The 18,292-nt window shown below is 44.4% G+C and overlaps 2 protein-coding genes across 2 annotated transcripts in view; one reads left to right on the forward strand and one right to left on the reverse strand.

Annotated features, from left to right (window-relative positions):
* The window catches only part of T265_11458 (hypothetical protein), a gene marked incomplete at both ends in the record, with an annotated part of 75,417 nt that overhangs the window by 36,045 nt on the left and 21,080 nt on the right, over positions 1-18,292 (reverse strand). The window contains 6 exons of the mRNA XM_009178115.1: positions 1,214-1,273; positions 3,808-4,131; positions 6,183-6,304; positions 8,777-9,337; positions 10,959-11,903; positions 16,166-16,420. Of these exons, the coding sequence (XP_009176379.1) occupies positions 1,214-1,273; positions 3,808-4,131; positions 6,183-6,304; positions 8,777-9,337; positions 10,959-11,903; positions 16,166-16,420 (2,267 nt within the window). The remainder of the gene's footprint in view (positions 1-1,213; positions 1,274-3,807; positions 4,132-6,182; positions 6,305-8,776; positions 9,338-10,958; positions 11,904-16,165; positions 16,421-18,292) is intronic.
* T265_11457 (hypothetical protein) overlaps positions 14,565-18,292 on the forward strand; it is a gene marked incomplete at both ends in the record, with an annotated part of 37,310 nt that continues 33,582 nt past the window's right edge. The window contains one exon of the mRNA XM_009178116.1: positions 14,565-14,683. Coding sequence (XP_009176380.1) covers positions 14,565-14,683 — 119 coding nt within the window. The remainder of the gene's footprint in view (positions 14,684-18,292) is intronic.

Raw genomic sequence — 18,292 nt, forward strand, 5'->3', positions numbered from 1 at the left:
GGGCGTCAGCAGTGGGGTAAAGAAGTCTTGTGACTGACAACGCTGGTTTGGTTTTGCTATTCTAATGACATACAACCACGAGAGGTGATCGGAACCCAGGTGTCTGCGTTCTCACCATGCTGTAAAATGGACAACGGCTAGAGAATGGACGAGTGAGAAAGATGGAAGGAGGTAAACGAGGAAAGTGCACTGTAAAGCTGTCAAAAAGCGAAACATGCAGACATCGCAGTACATGCGGTCAACTGGACGACTGATGAAACTTACACAGGGGGCTCGCCTCTAGTTGGATAGGTGGGCAATAAGGCGAACGAGGGAAATCACCTACCACTAGAGCATTGTGCTACGAATTGTTTACTGATCGTACGCGATATACATAACGAAGGAGGTTACCACGAATAGCGGTAGTTGCGGGAATAAATGAAATAGGGAAATGTGTGCAGAAAAGTGGACCGCATTTCGGACACATGAACATCACCTGAGTTGTCCGATTGGAAAGTTGAATTCATTTTTTAAATCACATCACAAATTACCAAGTTTCCAATCACGTTGAATTTCTTATACTCAAACAAGGATTTAATTAGCAAGATAAAAATGAGTTTGACGATTTGCTACTAGCAAAAAACTGTTTTAAAGCATTTAGTATGTTCCGTGAAGCTTTGCATGAATGTCCCGACCTACTGAAGGAGCGCTGGATCCGAAATATCACCTTTAAGGATATCACAATAACTGATCATAAACGGATAGCATCCCCTGTTGTCACCAGACCATTTGAATGAGCTCTTTACAGCAAGCCCTATTTGTTCGCCTGCAAAGGGCCATCTGAATGGTATAGTCTACCAGCATAGCTGAGGCCATATCGTTCTACGCTGGTGATTGATTAATAACGTTGGATATAGCGCTGGCTCAGTTGAAAAGCAAAAACTCTAAGTAGCTAGGAAAAATTATGCTGCACTCAGAAAACTGCCAATTTTTTCCAAAGAACAACTTTTGAAATCACCCTTACAGGTGGTGGGCAGGTGGAACAGCTAGATGAGGTAAATGTGACGACGCATCACATCATTGAATGTCCTGAGTACGTGGAAACAGGATACATTAGCTATAAGAATGAGCAAACATACACACAATCGACAGTTCCAGAAGTCACCGAATAGAAAACTAAATCAGGTACACCTTAGAAGAACAGAATAATAAAAAGACAGCGATTAAATCGTACCCAGAAAGCCAGGCGAATTTCTGAGCGAACTTCAGCTGCCGCAAAAGAGACATCAGTTCCCTGTGAAGAGAAGCGGACAGAGAGAGAAAAGTGTTTATTGACCGGACATGCAAACGACAGAAGAAACTGCAAAAGATGATCGATCGATTACCATCCATAAGTGTTTTCTCCCCTCACGTAGTAATGCGTCACAAATCAAACCAATGAATTATTTTTAGCTCAGAAGAGTGAGAAAGATGGATGGAAAGGCGAGACCACCGACCCCACTAAGTGGTAAGATGGGAAAATACCGTTTATTACGACCGGAAAACCCCTGATACGTTGAATGAGAAACCTTTCCTCATTCGGTATTGCAGGTTTGGTAACAATCCTGATGTAAGCCGCCATATCTTTTCAGATTCGTGCAGAAGCTAACATGACACGGAATGGTATAATTTGTCGACAGGAAGTCCCAAACTAAAGGAACAACAGCTTTTCACTTCACAATCAGAGTTTTTGGCTTTCGATGGCGAGTAGGATTCAGGTGTCTTTTTCATGTCAGTAGTGTCTGGTCACCAATAAGTGTCGATCAAGACCGGAAAATGAACCAAAGTGACCGCGGTATTTGTAAGACTCTTACACATCTACAAGGCAGTCACTTCGAGGTGCAACGACAGTTGCCAGTGCAAACTGGAAATCTATACTGTGAAGATAGAACCAGTTTTTCGTTTAGTTCTAGTTACCCTGGTGATGTGTGGACCTGTTTGTTGAAAGTCTGTTGTTATCACTGATAGACTTATCACTAGCGCTTGTCACCAGCAGGTATCCTAAGATAAGCAATGAATTATATTCCGACTGTGGTGTCATGTGCCCTGTTCAGGTACCGTTACTTTTGAGCTCAGTGACAGTGAGAAAATACCTTTATTCGATAGAGAATACTTACAATAAGTGGGAGATTCCAGTAGTACTCTATTGTGCTCAGACTTGAGAACCTAAGGCGGAAAAGGATAATTTCTACAACATTGTACGTCTCATGATCGGCTTTCAAGCATAAATATTCTCGCTGTACCACGTGCTGGGTACAAATGAACCGGAAGAGTAGCTTATGCCATGTCAACGAGCGGTGAAGTCATTCACATTGGTAACTTGTCTGTATTCGGATGGGAAATGTAGAAGGTTGGGTATGCATAACCTTAGCTACGCAAATAAACTCCACTAGATCTCCATTACTTTCCTCCCGTTTAGAACAAACTCACCAGAACATTGTTTCCAGTTGGTGATTACCTCTGATCTGACTTTATGGCAGCTGAAATCAACTTGTCAATAATACACGCTTTTGTAGTTGATAAACTGAAAAAATTGGACGTCTGAAACATTCTCGCTGGATATGAACTCCAAAGTGTTGGTCCATTTCTATTTAATAAGACAAAACCTACAGGTTGCTATAGACAGTATAGCCGTCATTGTTTGTAAATCTATTCAGCACGGGTCCAACTTTTGCCTTTGTGACAGCACTCCCAACGGGTCAGACAATTCATCGATCAACTCGCGAGACGCAATACAACCCGGCAACTAAGCAACCAAACAGGACATGACGTGAAAACAAAAAGGTGCGGTCGGGTGTAGAGCTAGACAAGATCTGACAACAGAAACAAAAGGGAAAGGATAGAAGACAGCGGTAAAAACAGTGTAGCGAATAACCAACTAAACGACAACGCGAGACTATTTGTACGTGCATGGGATGTCCCGATCATTAACGGACTGAGCGTAACCAGGCTTAAAATATATCCGACAGGGTTCGAGTCCGAGGACATTTTAGCATATACTGCTGATTGAGAAGCCAACTTTGAAAATATAGAGCGAGTTTGCTGTAATGATCGCCTGGGAGTGGGATTAACCGTGTATCGCCGAAGATTAGTGTGCATGGAATAAGCGATTTCTTCAGTCGGCCAACTACTTGACTGGTAGATTTATTGGCTTTCAGTATCATCTTAAACGGCGCACCAGCTTGAAAGTTATCTATCCGTAGGTCGCTAACACCCCATTTAGCGTTTCGGCTCACGAACATTAACTGGAATCTACACAGTGCTTAAACTGCTGAAACAGTTACAAATATGTAATTCTTCACATATCAACGTATACAACAAATGTTAACAGCGGCGAGGGGAGGAACACAAAAGTTAATTTAAACGTATTACCGATCAGCCATATGTAGACGAGTGGTTTAAGCTCTTATCCGGAAGCTTGCGGAATTGAACCTTCCAAAGTATGATGATCACACCTAACTGATTATGACTTCCAGTAAGGATGCAATAGCTACTCAGTGCTTCTCTGTGTAGACTTTCAGGGGAAAATCTTTATACGGAACCTCTAGATACCCCTAGTGACTTTAAAATATCATGAGGAATGCCAGGTCAGTTTGACGACAAAAATACCCCACAAGTGTGTTCGCTCGCAGTGCTGAAAATTTGGAAAAACAGCGTCCCTGAGATATGAGGCTTCAACAGAGCTTCTGTGTACTGAGTTTTGTCAAGTTAGTAACATTCTCAGTTAACGAAACACAACTAGTTAAACCATAGGCTCAAGACAAAAAAAAGTAACCGGTATACACATACTCTCCAGATTTATCCGGATAGAACTCCTTCAATGCTTCCGGTTCATAGGTCAATTCGGAGGAGTGTTTCTTCGGGGCTGCTGCTGTCGAATGGTTGGTCTGTTGGTCAGAATTTACCACAATATTTTCATCCACCACACCATTGGCTGGCATGCTTTCTGTAAGAACTTGTGGCAAGTGATCACCAACGACATCCGGACTCCGGGGACGCTGAGCGTCGGTTACTTGAGGTATGGGGAGATCGGCTCGCAGATCAGGAAGTTGGTCAGGTATAGTCAGCCTATTGAGTAAAAATTGTACAAGTTCAGGGACTGTGTTGAACGACCTGGACAAAACAAGGACCGACGACTGGATTAAACTTAACAAGTCTTTTGAAGCTGGTTATTCCGGCTTAGTTAACACTGGAAACAGATTGAAGAGAGGAACTATCGGGGTCAGGTGGTTGGATATGAAACATTAGTTTCACAGACTATGTAATTGAATTGTGCTACATGTGTGACTGGTTGTGACAGGGGCGAGATGGACTGACTGGTTAGTGCACGAATTTACTAACCGGATGACTGGTTAGAGCACGAATTTACTAACCGGAAGGTCTGTGGTTCGAACTCGACCTCTGCCTCTCGACTTTTCCTGTCTAGGCTTGGGCAACCTGGCAGTAACCCAGCCCTCATGCTCCCTTCGTGTAGCATCGCAGCTAGGCACCGAAAGGTGTTACAGCTGAACGATTTTTTCGCTGGTCGCCATAATTATCTAGTTGCACGTAAGAGATGCCAGGGATGGCGCAATCAAACACAGAATATTGTCATTTCGAGCGACTTTAGTTCATAATATTCTCCAAAAATCCACGTCATTCAAGCAATACATATTAGGCTGAATTTTACGTACGCACTTACACTTGAACCGATAGATTGTGTCCTAATAAAACTGTCCATTAAATGTCCGCTGTAGTCTTGTCACGCTAAATGAGTCGCAAGAGCCCACCAAAAACTTCAACCGATCGTTCAACTGCAGGTTTCTTTAATCTATGGATTGACGCGAGAAGCCAGGGAATACGGTGCGAAGCAGTCTGTAACCATGTGTATTACTGACTACCGTAATACGGGTGAAAGCATAGGCAACGTTTAAGTGGATGTCTTAATGACCTCAAGGAGAGCAAGTACACCGCGGGAAATCAAGGATTCCTTAAAGCTCCAGTGTCGCCTAGTATGAGGAGTTCAAAAACCGGCAGCTGGAGGAAGCTTCCTCAGACGTTCCAGTGAATCAGGCGGGTGGCGAAATGAATGGCGAATGAACGGAATTGTATGTGTTACGATTTTTATTATGTAAAAAGCGCTGACCAGTTCCATTGCTGAAGTGAGTACTACCATGAAAAATAAGTCTTCTCGAACGTTGCCTTTCTTGGGACTTCAGCTCTGAGCTCATAACGACTAATCGCCTCAGACAGGCTCAATCAATGAATTACAGTTTGTCTGAACATTTTCAGCTCCCGTAGATTGACCTAACATCTCCCAAATCCCAGTAATTAACTAAAGAAGTTTGATCCATCGTCACTGATACCAAGCCCGTTGATGCTGCAAACTGGGCCATTGATCTGATCAATCATCAGTGCGAACAAGTCAATGGACGTTCAGACCTACACTACTTTGTAAAATCAAAATCGCCAGCTATGCAAACTGGTCATCAGACCCAGAATCCAGGAAGTAAAACCGAGAAACTACTAATAAAGAAGTCTTCAGTCGGATCAGACGACGAACCCTACCAAGGACGTGGCTGAGCTCGGACCAAAAATAAACGCTTGTGCAGAAAAGTAACATCTCACGGACATTGCCGAAGTGCACAAGACCTAGAAGAACAGGTGTATCTGTTTCAGATGAGCCATGTGATCAACACAGTACCCTCAACGGTAAGGTCACCACACCAAGGGTGCACTATTGCAACGGGTGTGAGCATTTCCGACGAGTATTGCTCATCGGATATGCAGTCTGAGAAGTTTTTAATTTCAGACCGGGAAGTTACAATGGTAGACAAAATATGATGTTTCGAGACCCTTGTAATAAACATCGGCAATATGATTGGGAAACGCGGTGCCGGAATTTGCTTACGGAGCGGTTCTTCAATTTACGTCGCACTCTCGCGGTTGTCAAGAAAGCCAGCTATCCAAAAGTTCTGAGCAAATGATCGCATACGGCCACTATTTGCTTGGTGATGGTACATTTAGGACAACAGTATAATTGATCTGGAATGAATGTTTATGAAGTGAGACCAGGGCCATATGATGAATTTGAATGAATAATTTATTCGGGGAAACTGACCACTTCAAAGAACACGTCGTTAAAGTTGATACGATCCTGTCATTGTACTGTAGTTCGCACTTACGGATGCTTATCGTCCTCCAAAAAGTCCTCATACTCTCCGTCTTCCTCGTCTGCGTCCTCTTCTCCGTCCGAGTTTCCATGTATGCGAAAGCCAAATTCGCTGATCCGGTCGCTGGCAGAATCCTGAATAATGAAACAGGAGAAAGAGCAAAAGCTATAAAGCTCTCCATATATGACTGCTCGATCCCCCATAAAAAGCGTTCTTTCACCCAGCAGAATTTCCAAGACAAAAAAGTTGGGAATCTTCCCAGACTAAAGCTGTCCAACGGTGAGGCATTTTCCCACATCTAGCGAATAAGACTGAGTGAATGATCAGTACTAACTGATTACTGATAATTCACATTTTCAGTAGAGCTCGGGATCGCTCAGCTGTTAAAGCAAGAACCGTGGCTTACACCCGAATCGGGCATTTCGATTGCTCCTTTCTGGGTTTTGGCAACCTGGCAGTATCTCGGCCCGTGTTTCCTTTGGAAAGCATGACAGCTACGCACTGAGAGCGGGTTACAAATGAGTTATTCTTATCATTACCAATATTGGTATAATTAAATTATCATTAACAACTGTCAATGACCTCATTTACTACTCGAATAACTTTTGTATGCACACACACAACTTTTAGCCCGAAAGGCTAAAAGTTGGATAACCCTTCCGATCTTACCTACAATCCATTATCTACTTATGGTACCACTTTGCATATATGAGGGACGAGTCACCGAACGACTTCCGTTGTTTCTACAGTACACCATTTTCGGTGGACAGCCAATGCCAGCTTATCCAATGGTCTGCTTTAGGTGGCAAACCAGGAGGCAGACATCTTTCTACGGTACCACGGTACGTTTTGCACTTGCAGTCACGTCTAAACCGAACTGGGTTGAATAACATTAGAGTGAGGGAGAGTCTAGTAAGGTGTATTCAGAAGATGAGGTAATCCAGATGGGATGGTACGGTGATGGGGTCTAGTAGTCGGGCTACAAGTGTTTCAGCGGGTGATCGCAGCTGTATGTCAGCAAAATAAGAGGCAATAAGAGAAACTAGCTCTGCGAAAAAAGAATTCTATAAAGAGCCAACACAGTGCAACCTCATGACTGTGCCAATAACTCGATTACCCTGATCATCCACGCACAAATCACAGGAACGACCAGTTGTCACTACTGCTTTTGACAACTAGATCTGAAAACGCGACGAACTGTAGCTGACTGCCTACGACGGTGAAAAACAGGTGTTGCTTTGATTTCACATGGCACGTTAATTAGTCTCGCTCGCAGATAGGATTTCTTCAAGGGCATATGACAACCAAAGATTTTACATGTGTGACTGCACATACTATGTTGGTGTGACCTTTATTACCCAGGTTTGAACACGTGACCACACTGAGATACAGTATGACAACTTGGAATGACCATCAGGATTCTGATTTGCTAAAAAAAACATGATGGTCATTGAGGCGGCTGAAAAGGACGAACCAGGTAGGGCTACCACACTTCGTTGAAAATCCACAACTTGGATGAAGGATGTCCCAGGAACCCAAAAGAACGGAGATCTAAGAAAGTGAGGCCATGAATACTGTTCTGTTAGCCCAATCCTGGGTTGTTTTTTCTTTCCGGCCGACTTTTAACAGCATACTTTAAACTAGCTAAACCATGCGGGCCTACAATAGTGACTTCACTGATAAATACGTCCATGACAGAATACATGCTTAATACTCCATTAACCAACAATTATTGGTTCAATGTCTCTCGAAACGACAACTTTGCGAAAACGAGTGACGTTCGTTTGTACGCTGGCTAGGAGTTGGAAACGTGAACACATTACAGGTGCGTGAACTGCTGCTGTGTTGAGCCAACTTTAGGAAAATAAGTAACTAGACAAACGCGGTCAAAAGTTATAAGTCAAGACAAAAGCGAAATTCGCAGGAAAAACTATCCCCCTTCACACGTAAAACTAAAAAAGACCACTTTAGCATTCCACAGGGGTGGTCCTTATGATCATATGGGGGACGACGACGGTAATGCACTGAATCAGTTTCAACAGTGCACCCTACAGCATGAAACTGCATTGCAGTCGAGGACTAGCGTTAGAACATTGAGAAGCATGTGAAAGCCTGATTTGCGCGTTCAGCAGAAGCATGGGGCAAAACAGACAAACCTCAGTGAGGTATGAGGGGAACGTATTTTTAATTGACTACTTCGCGATGCCTGAATGAAGTGTAATGTTTAAGAGTTGATCGGACTGGTTTACTTAACCAAAACGAGTTTTGGTCTTAAGAAACAGTTGTTCGGTTAAAAAGTGGCAATCGAAAAATCCAGCGCGACAGGCGACCAGAAACGACCCAATTAGTAGTATCGGTAGACAATCGAATCACAAGCACCCGGTAATAACACATAAATACAACAAACTAGTGAAAGCAATTTCACCGGCACCTGAATCAACAAAAAACGCTTCTAACTGGAAGGTAGCTATGGGATTGAAGTAGCTCTATAAGGGGGAACCTGAGCGATTAACGATGAGGTAAAACCGGGAATACAGGAGGAATAAAGAAATAAATGGCACATGGGGGTTGGTAGCTGTGTAAGTTAGTTACAGGTGAGAAATTACCGTTCCGTGACGATTTATGAGCAATAGACCATCGGCTGCCAATAAGTCATCATCCGCCACACTGAGGTCCCATTCGTCCGGATTTTCTACCGAAGCATAGGGAGCCGTTATTTTCCTCTCGACGACATCAGGAGCATCATTTGCCTGGAATGTCAGTGGTGCCTTTTTGGAGCTTGTAACTGTCGATTCAAGAGGATGACCAGCGCAAGGTGGTATTTCAGTAGAGGAGGCGGAGGAATTAGACTCTATGGTAGTGACAGTCCCGCGTGTGACATGAGATTCTTGGGAGTAGTTATCGTCATCAGAAAGGTCATTCTCCTCACATTCTTCTTCCTCTTCATCATCATAATCACTTTCTGAGTAGTCTTCATGCGAGTCGTGTTCATCAGACGAAGAGTCTACATCCTTCTGTTCCAGAGGCGCGTCCTGAGATTCTTTCAATATGGGCATGGTTGAATCGACCGCTTGCGGAGGCTCACCTACCAATGAGGTCAGTGATTGCTCAGTACATAATTGCTTAGGCGTCTGTGAAAGCACCGGTGTCGGACTAAGTACAAGTGCCTGTGTGAGTGGGAGGAGGGAGGTATAACGGAGAAGGGTAGATCGCGCGTGACAACACGGAAAGAGCAGCAAACGCGTACAACATAGCATTTGGTCAGTACCCAGTGCATGCGGATTCACCAACTAGTGCAAGCAACGGATATGAACGCTACGGTGGTCATATAAAACAAGCTGTGCAAACAGGGTCAAACTGGCGACAACTGATGTGAACGGTTGCTGGTAATCGGGGAATGCATTGCGCTTGACTGAACAAATAAAATTCTCCACGTATTCTGTGGCACAATTTCAGGATGTAATAGTTCAACGTGTACAGGTTGGCTAGAAAATGGAGACTAGGTGATATCTGAACTACCTAAAGCGCACCAAACCCCTCCTTTAATTCGCATTAGTCCACGGAGTGTCGTCATACAGTCTCGGTAAAGCACACGATCCAGTTCGTTGCATCGTGGTCCCCATTCAGTGCTGTGAAGAGGTACTACCGGCAAAATCGGTCCTGCAGATCTATCAGAAGACCTCAATATCCCTGAGTGTCATCATCTACTAGTGCCGGTAGTGCAGTTGGTGATCAACTATTCCTGCCAGTTCCGCTTATCATTTGAATTTGAGGGATGGTTAAAAGCTAAACAATACCGACACAATGTTGTTAGTCGATAATCCAATGAATAGTGTGATCGGTCCAGGAATGCTCGTGAATTGAAGGCTTGCCAGTTCAACCAAAACAGAGGAATGAACCAAAATTCTTATGCGATTTCTATAGGACTTTAGAGTGAAGGGGCCTCATGAAACAGGTCGGTTGCTCAATACCAAACTGTATAGACTCAAAGGATAACAGTTGGTAGATATTCCATGAAGCACTCTACCTAACACGAGGCGCATATACACATGTGCCTTTGGAATGCATGAGGTGCTGGTTGAAGATCTTGGGAGAAAGAACATGTGCCTAATTGTGACGCATCATTTGACATGAGAAATAGGTAATGAAAATCGAGTAGCGTGCCTTCAAATATGATTATTTAGGGTCACGTGAAGGCGAGTTGGTGCTACGAAAAGAACTGGAGAAAGACTTCCACTAACAGTGGCTTGAAAGTGAGAAACAAGCAAAAAGAGCACACATGAAAGGAATTCTCCTGGGATGTCAACATTGTCCAGAGACAGGGGCCAGGACGAATCCAGAAAAGCGATCAGCAATTTCAACTCGATCGCGGAACACCGACGTTGTTACAGCGTGAAGAACAGAGAAGAACCGTAACTAAGACATTTCCCCAAAAGCGGTGAGTACCCAACAAGTACGATACAGAGGGGCAAAGGTTGATACGAATAAATACGAAAGGCGGATACACCGTTCTACAGTTCGTGAAACGAACGTATGCATGGACAGTCGGGATTGTGACCAACGAAAGCTCGAGGAAAATAACCTCCACGGTAATTCGTTTCCACCTTGAAGTGGTGCGTACCAGTCTACAACATTGATAGGCAAGGACTGTTGACGACAATAATAATAGTGATAAGGTCAAATATGAACTAAAAGGGAATGCAAGCCGAGGTATACATAGACGTGCACATATTGGTGAGATACAGTCTAGGTAAGTTAAGCCAACAATTATGTACAAAAAATACTCACATCAGCATCGATTGGAACAAATTCGGCCTCAAGGGAATCTTGCAAAATCACCGGTTCGAATACTGTCAAGTGGTCAGGACACAACGCTGCGTCCGCTGCGGATGGCGTGAAACCATCGACAGCTGAGCTGCCGTTCTCGCTTTTGCGTAAGTTCTTTTCCTCACTGGGTAGCACAGCCTCTGCGGTGTGATCCACCAAGGAGGAGGAATTGGAAAGTTTTGCCGAACGCTGTTGCCCGTTGGTTAATGAAAGATGGCTGGACTGGGCCCGAAGTTCTGCCTGTTGAACGGCCTCCATTGTTATGGAAGAACAAGAACTTCTCGGAGAAGTGGAAGCAGACGCACAGGAAGAAGTGTCAGAATAACCGCTAGCCGATGAGGCACGAACTTCCACAGGTGTCGGGACAGAGGCCACTGAAGGGAGAACCTGAACCTGTTGTACCAATGCTTCCACTGGTTCTGAGGCTTTGGATTTATGCGAATGTGCAGAGGTCAGAGCGGTTTTCGGTGATTTCCCAGAAGTAAGGAGCTTAATACATTCACCGGATGGCTTGACAGCTGGAGAGGCTGTGGGTGCCATCGCAACATAAGCGGGTAGGGGAGTGGGCAATTCGTCCATGATACGTATTTTTTCCAATAATGATTTTAACGAGTTAGCACCCGGTTGAACAGGCGCCTCACCAGTAGCTGAGGGAGGACCAGCAGGCGTAGCATGACGAACAGGAAAAATGCGTTCTGCCGGGAAGGGCTTTAACGCTGAGTTGACTTCTGGCGTTTTAGGGGACGCGACTGGAGTGGCAGCATCCGGCGAGATGGAACTAGCTTCGCTGACAACTCCTGGACCCGACCAAGGTGTATGCATTGTTTCTGGCGGCTGCGGGCGCACATTGGATCCGACTGAAGGTTTCCTCTTCGTGGTGCTGTCTGGCCTTTCGTTTGATGAACTCTATCAGAGCAGAGAGAGCGAAAATTCGCAATCGAGTAGCGCATATTCCGAAAAATATCCGTGGCATGATAGGTGCAGTCAAAAACAAGTTCATGCAGAAGGCAAACATTCAGTGAACTGCCAGCCAAGTGACATAGGTACTGAAGGAGTCCATGCCGCTCAAACAAAACGGAAGAGTAAATCAAATAGACCGCATCAGATTCCCAATCCAAAGGCTCGAACGAAACAGATGAGTGAACTAAACTGTTGTGCCAGACATAAACGAAGCATGAGCTTATCATTTTGATTGTGCAAGTTACCAGACTTTACAGAGTGTGCTGATAACTAACCCTCCTGTTATCTTTTACCGGCTAGTGAGCAACCAAGAACTAGTTCAGCTAGCCCAACCTTCCAAAACAGAGATCCTCCTCTAATCACACTCTAATTATACTCTAATTATACTTCCTGGTCAATCAATGCATTCAATTTATCAGCTATAAAACGTGTACCATGGGCACACTGGTTCCATCTGTTACAGTTTCGGCCACCGGAAAACAGGAAATCGGGGGCATGTAGCAAAGCCTTGGAGGCAACGGGGTGAGTTTGTTTGGAAAGTGGGCAAATACGCATTGAAGGTGATAACTTTGATGCACGAGCGCCGCTGACTGCGCGATGGGCCATTTCTGTCAGTGTCATTAGCCATTGGCGAGTTGAGTCCAGGGATCTTCATCCAGAGAGGCGGCAGTAGTCGACCCGACCAATCTTACTGGTTAAAGTAATAATAAAGTAATCATTCAGCTGCAGCACCCTTCCGGTGCCTAGCTGCCACGCCACCTGAAGGAAGCACGAGGGCTGTGATACTGCCAGTTTGCCCAAGCCTAGACAGGGGAAGTCGAGAGGCAGAGGTCGGGTTCGGACCACGAACCTTCCGGTCAGTAAATCCGCGCTCTAACAACTTGAACCATCCGGTTAGTGTTCTCATACTTTCAAATGTGAGCGTTACCTAGTCCGGTAGTTGAGTNCACGACGCTTGACACTATTTTTAACCTTAGTGATCACTGCTGATAGTGAACAGTAGGCTTGACATCTGAAATATCACCGAGACCTATGGCCATGGATTGTAAGTATCGAAATGAACTTTGAGACGCGTCAGGAAGAACGGGCTTAACGGTTATTCCTTTGGCCCTTACATTCAGAGGAATAAAGGAATAGAATAGACCCATGTGTAGAAGACTGTTCGAGGGGTGCATGGTTCGTGGAAATCGACTGAGCTGGGTTGAAAGTCTGTAGTTTAATCATTTATGAAGACGACCATTCAACATCCCTAACTACAGAACGCAAATAATCAAGTGCGCTACAGAAAGGTGTTACGAAATGCTGTGACTGTGAGATAGAAGAAGTAGAAAATAGTGGGCGGATTAATACCGTCGTGTGGTGTTGCCTAACCAGCCATTGGCTACTTCAGACAACTTAACTGCTGGTTAATAGTCGTAGACTTTTAGCTGACTAGTCATCGATTGCCGCGGAAGACCTGATGATTAGCGAGTCACGAGTCTGAAATTATGCCGGAAGTTTAAAGGTGTGATCGCATCTGGTGATTACAGTTTCCTCAGAAACTACCGAAAATTAACGGGGAAGGTTCCATAGATCACATCAACACCAGTAAAGGATCAGTGTTCAACTTCGACAATCAGTTTGTAGCGTCATGAGAAATTGATTTTGTTGCACTCAGTGACCAAAAAGCATGGCCTTCAAAAAGAAGCACTGAAAAACGTTTCGGCAGCGTAATTATCAGATCGTTACGAACGGCCAAAAAATATTGAAAACCCTTAGAACCCCAAGAAACACGACGTTGTTCCGCGAAAAATAAACTAGGAAGGATTAGTTGTCAGATGAGAATAGTGACCCACCAATACCATTCAAGGACCTATTTCAGACGACCTTATGGACAGGAACTACCACAAAATCATTCCAGTATGTCTTATTACACTAGTGGATATCTTTTGGTGAAGAAAATCGTGGCTTATGAACGGAGCATGGCAAGACGACGTGGCACGAATTGCCAGTTGATTACGGAACTCCACGATTCGTTGAACAATTCAGTGCCCAGCTCGGTGATCCTAGGATCCATACCTAATTGAACTACATGATACACGGCAGGAAAAGAAAACTAGTGGCACTTTAGAGAGATTTAACCCGCCGAACTACCAGGAATAATCTTCTTGGATGAAGTTAAGAGTAATTAAGATTAAGGGTCCATTGCGTGTCAAGGAAACCACAATATAAATTCATTTAAAGCTTATTGAGCCGGTATACACCGTGGATACGACTCCAAAACTAATCAACATGACAAGAGGTAAGTACACATGCAAAAATAGCGAGTGATCTGCGGTATTTCGGTGCAAATGAAATTGGGGCCTAACACTGAATGGACGGTATGTGCGGCGATCTACATATCGACATAATCAAATCACAAGTCTAGACACTGTATTGAATGTCTGTGAAGGTATTCATATGCAATAATATTGCTAATTCTGTTGCCAGTACGCTAGCACGGTAAAAATACTTGCAGGTTCAGCAGTAAAAAATTAGTTGGCAAGATGTTTAACATCTTGCCATCGATTATTTAACGACAGTTGAGCAAGGTGGAGCGAACCACATTGAGCAAACAAGAGATTAGGAATGCGAAAAACAGCCAGTCCCCAGGACGGAGTGCAAGCCAAGATAGGTAGCAGTCAGCCAAAATTGCTGGAGATGAATGGACTGATACGAAACGACAAAAACGGCACAGAGAAAAGCAGGTTAGTTCCCGGATGGTGTTGTTTCTGCCACACAAATACACAACACTTCGGAAAAGGTGGACGTACGACATGTGAATTACATGCGAGTTAATTAGACGGAATTAGGGGAGTGGGTGGTGGACAAACGAACTGCGAGTAATGGTTCCGGCAGTGGTGAAACAAGGTAATAACACGAAAAAAGTGATGATTCGAACAAGAACACAGGCCACATGGTTGAGCACGCATACGCACCTGTGTATCCTTTTGAAGAACCAAAGTACGGTCCTGAAAATGAGGAACCCAGTTAAACCCAGTCGATTCAAATGAAAGGTAGAGGTAGGTAGAGATTTCTGTGGCATACAGCTAGGATAATCTGTATTGTATTTTGATGTCCGCGATGATGACCTCGAAGACATTATATGGCACATGGATAGACCTAATAGCAAACAATTCTTATCACACCAACAGGGATTTAGGCTGATTCAGTAAACTAACACACAATTAGTGAGTGCATCGGACACTAGCCAGACACCAAGGTGGAGCGCGTCTAGTTGTCGCGAGGGGAGAAGATACAGAATGGTACAGCAATTTGCGACAGTTCGGATTAGGTACTGTTGGTGGATAGCGAGTCCCAATGTGAAAAGGTTCAATATGTTGGTGGTGGGTGTGCTATCGATAGTTCAGATATACGAACTGTCGGGCTACGTTAATATTTCGTCGTACTTTTACGTCCCATCACCAGCATCATCTCATCAAGTGAAATGACAGTCACTGAAAAGACGAGGTATTCTAGTTGACGCTTTCATTATTCTCTACGAGGTCATTGTCTGACCGGCTGTAGGTCGACTTTACTCGGACTGAGTAGAGAGCCATCAGAAGCTAGCAGTACTCCGACAGGTGATCTGCATAACCTAACTGGTGCGATGGAACATAACGACACCCTTTATCGAAGCAACTTCCTGGAAGGTCATTCAACAGAGTGCTTCCACCCAACATCAAAAAAACACCAGACGGGATCAATAAGCGTCCCATGTTAGAAAACTACAGGAGACCGTGACATCGGGAACGTTAAGAAAAAGTTTGGCGAGCATTAGGCCTCACAGATGCAAGCTCAATTGCATAGATCCGAAAACCTGGAGAGTCAAAAGCCTTTAAAAAATAGCAGCGACTAAATTAACTGAGGGAGAAATTACTCTAGAGAACATCTATTCTCTCAAATTGACTAAAGTAGACGGAAGGCTGTACCTAGCCACACAAGATTATGCGTATGTTGAAATCCAAACCTTACACCGAACAGCTTAGTTCAAAAATATGAATAGCAACACCAACGGACGCATTCTGTCAAATGCAGCGCACATCAGATCTAGGACAAAAAATCGGAGACGCAGGGGGAATCCAAATCTGTATGGTTCATGAATCAAGGTCGGATGAAAAGTACGGAGGGCTAATACTCCGAAGAAAAAAGAATGCAATATGAATGACCACAACAAACGATACACTCACTTTACTCTCCCTTCCACTGGAATTGGCACTGGATAGAGGTGATGCGACAGGCAGCAAGTCTGGTCTCCCAAGAAGTAGGGCCGGACTTGCAGGGCCCTTTGATTGAGGTGTTTGAGCAGCTGCGGGAGCCAGTGGTTTTGGAACCGGTGCACCCGAGTTGACTCCAGTCGTGAGCAGGCGGTCCGGATTGCGATTGAGTTCCAACAGCCTCAAAGTTAATGCTCTAGTCAGGTGAGGCTGGGTAACCAGTTCATGCTGAGGGAGGTGGAGTAAAAAGCAGTCACATGAAACGTATAGCCTGCAACTGACCAGCAGGACAGAACTCTACTGATTGCAGTCCAGTTTGAGAGGCATAGGGAAGATAACAGCAACCTCATAAGAGATTCACACTGCTTGCGCATAAGCTTTAGTTCATTAGAAAAATCACATTATTTATGATTGTGCCAGTCGAAATGGTCCGTACTTAGGGGCTCCTCTAGACGGTTTACGTAAGACATGCCTATGCGCAACCAATGTACAGTAGTCGTTAAAAGCACATACTTTAAACAGACAGACGGTGTCGCAATCAGGAGCCTGATGGGACAGATGCTCGGATACAAGTTCGGTCATTTGGAGTATAGATCCCAAGAGGAGTTCCATACACGAAACATGGAAGATACCTTTGCAGTCCGCACTGACAATAACCACACGGAATAAACTTATCATATCCTCAACAACGTTCGCAAGCATTTAAAATTTACGGCAAAAGTCGAAGAAAACAACAGAACAAGTTTTTTGACGTACTCCTCACTAGGTAGCACGTTGGATCTATTTCCCGTAGCATTTTCAGGAAAGCTTAGCCTTGATCAGGATTCCTCAGCTTTGGCCTTCGATCGAAAAGTCTAACTCACGGCCAACAGTCTTTTTGGGGATAAGTGTATTCAATGAATAATGTACCAACCGTCACGATCAACCACCACGTTATCAGTTTACGGGTCCTACAAACAATCTTTTCAAATCCATTATTCTCAAGAGTAAGAGAGCATAACTTGTTTGATGAAACAATAGTTGGTTCTGGGAGCGAATCTCTTCTCGGCACGAACGAATTTCCAAACTCCCAAACTGCTTACCATGAACACATTATAGGATCCTCTCAGGAACGAACAATTTTTTGGAGTGAACGACTTTGGACTGCGCCGTTGGCTAGCAAACGCCTGCGAGGGAATTTATTGACGATACTGTAAACGGATAGCACTTACAGTGTTGAGCCTTATAACTCCGATGTTGTAAGGTCTGGTTCTTAGTTTTGAGAACTTACAAGGAGTATGAGTCATCAGTCTTAAAATCCTAGTAAGCCGTTGATCTGACCTTTGTCAGTGAGATAAGCATTCTGCAGAGACTGAACAGACAGTTGAGCTTGGAATCGCTCCAAGAATGTCGTTAACGGTTTCAGTAATCTAGCCACCGGTGGTATGGTTGCAACGCAACAAACCGCTTGTCATGGCGTCACGTGGTAATACGGGTTTCTAGTTGTCAGCTCACCTAGTCAGTCAGGAAAGGTACACCTGACTGACCGTTGCGTGGCTGACGGGGCAGAACTGACAGTAGAATGCGATGTCGCGCAGTGTCATTAGTATGAACGCCGCGAACACATTGGGTAAACCTTGGGGGAGGAATGACCACACGTGCTACAAATTCCAGGTTTTGCTGACACATTCAGTTGTGTTACAACAGAACAAACGGTCGATTATGCCGTCATGCCAATCCATCGATCGGGACGCCGCCGACAAATATTATGAACCAGTAAAGGTTACACTGACCAACTCAAGTATTGCCCAAAGAAAGGATAGGTGGCCAGATGTCACTGACAGATTAGGCGTGGTCAATACGATCACCAAACGAATGACTCCTCCTGATTCCAACGCCATATAGCTAGGACCGGCGATGTTAACACAAAAGTTAAGAACTTATGTGCCGTATTCCTGATTATCACGGTAGAACAAGTGCAAATTTCATGCGTCACTTGGAGATAGCTCAGTGCTTGAGGTGCGAACTTACCGACTGGAGGGGCTGTGATTTGAACCTAGTCTCGACTCTTCTTGCCTAGGTTTGAACAACCTAGCAGTACATCAGCCTTTGCCCTTCCTT

This window comes from Opisthorchis viverrini, assembly GCF_000715545.1.
Source record: "Opisthorchis viverrini unplaced genomic scaffold opera_v5_498, whole genome shotgun sequence".
Classification (NCBI taxonomy): Eukaryota; Metazoa; Platyhelminthes; class Trematoda; order Opisthorchiida; family Opisthorchiidae; genus Opisthorchis; species Opisthorchis viverrini.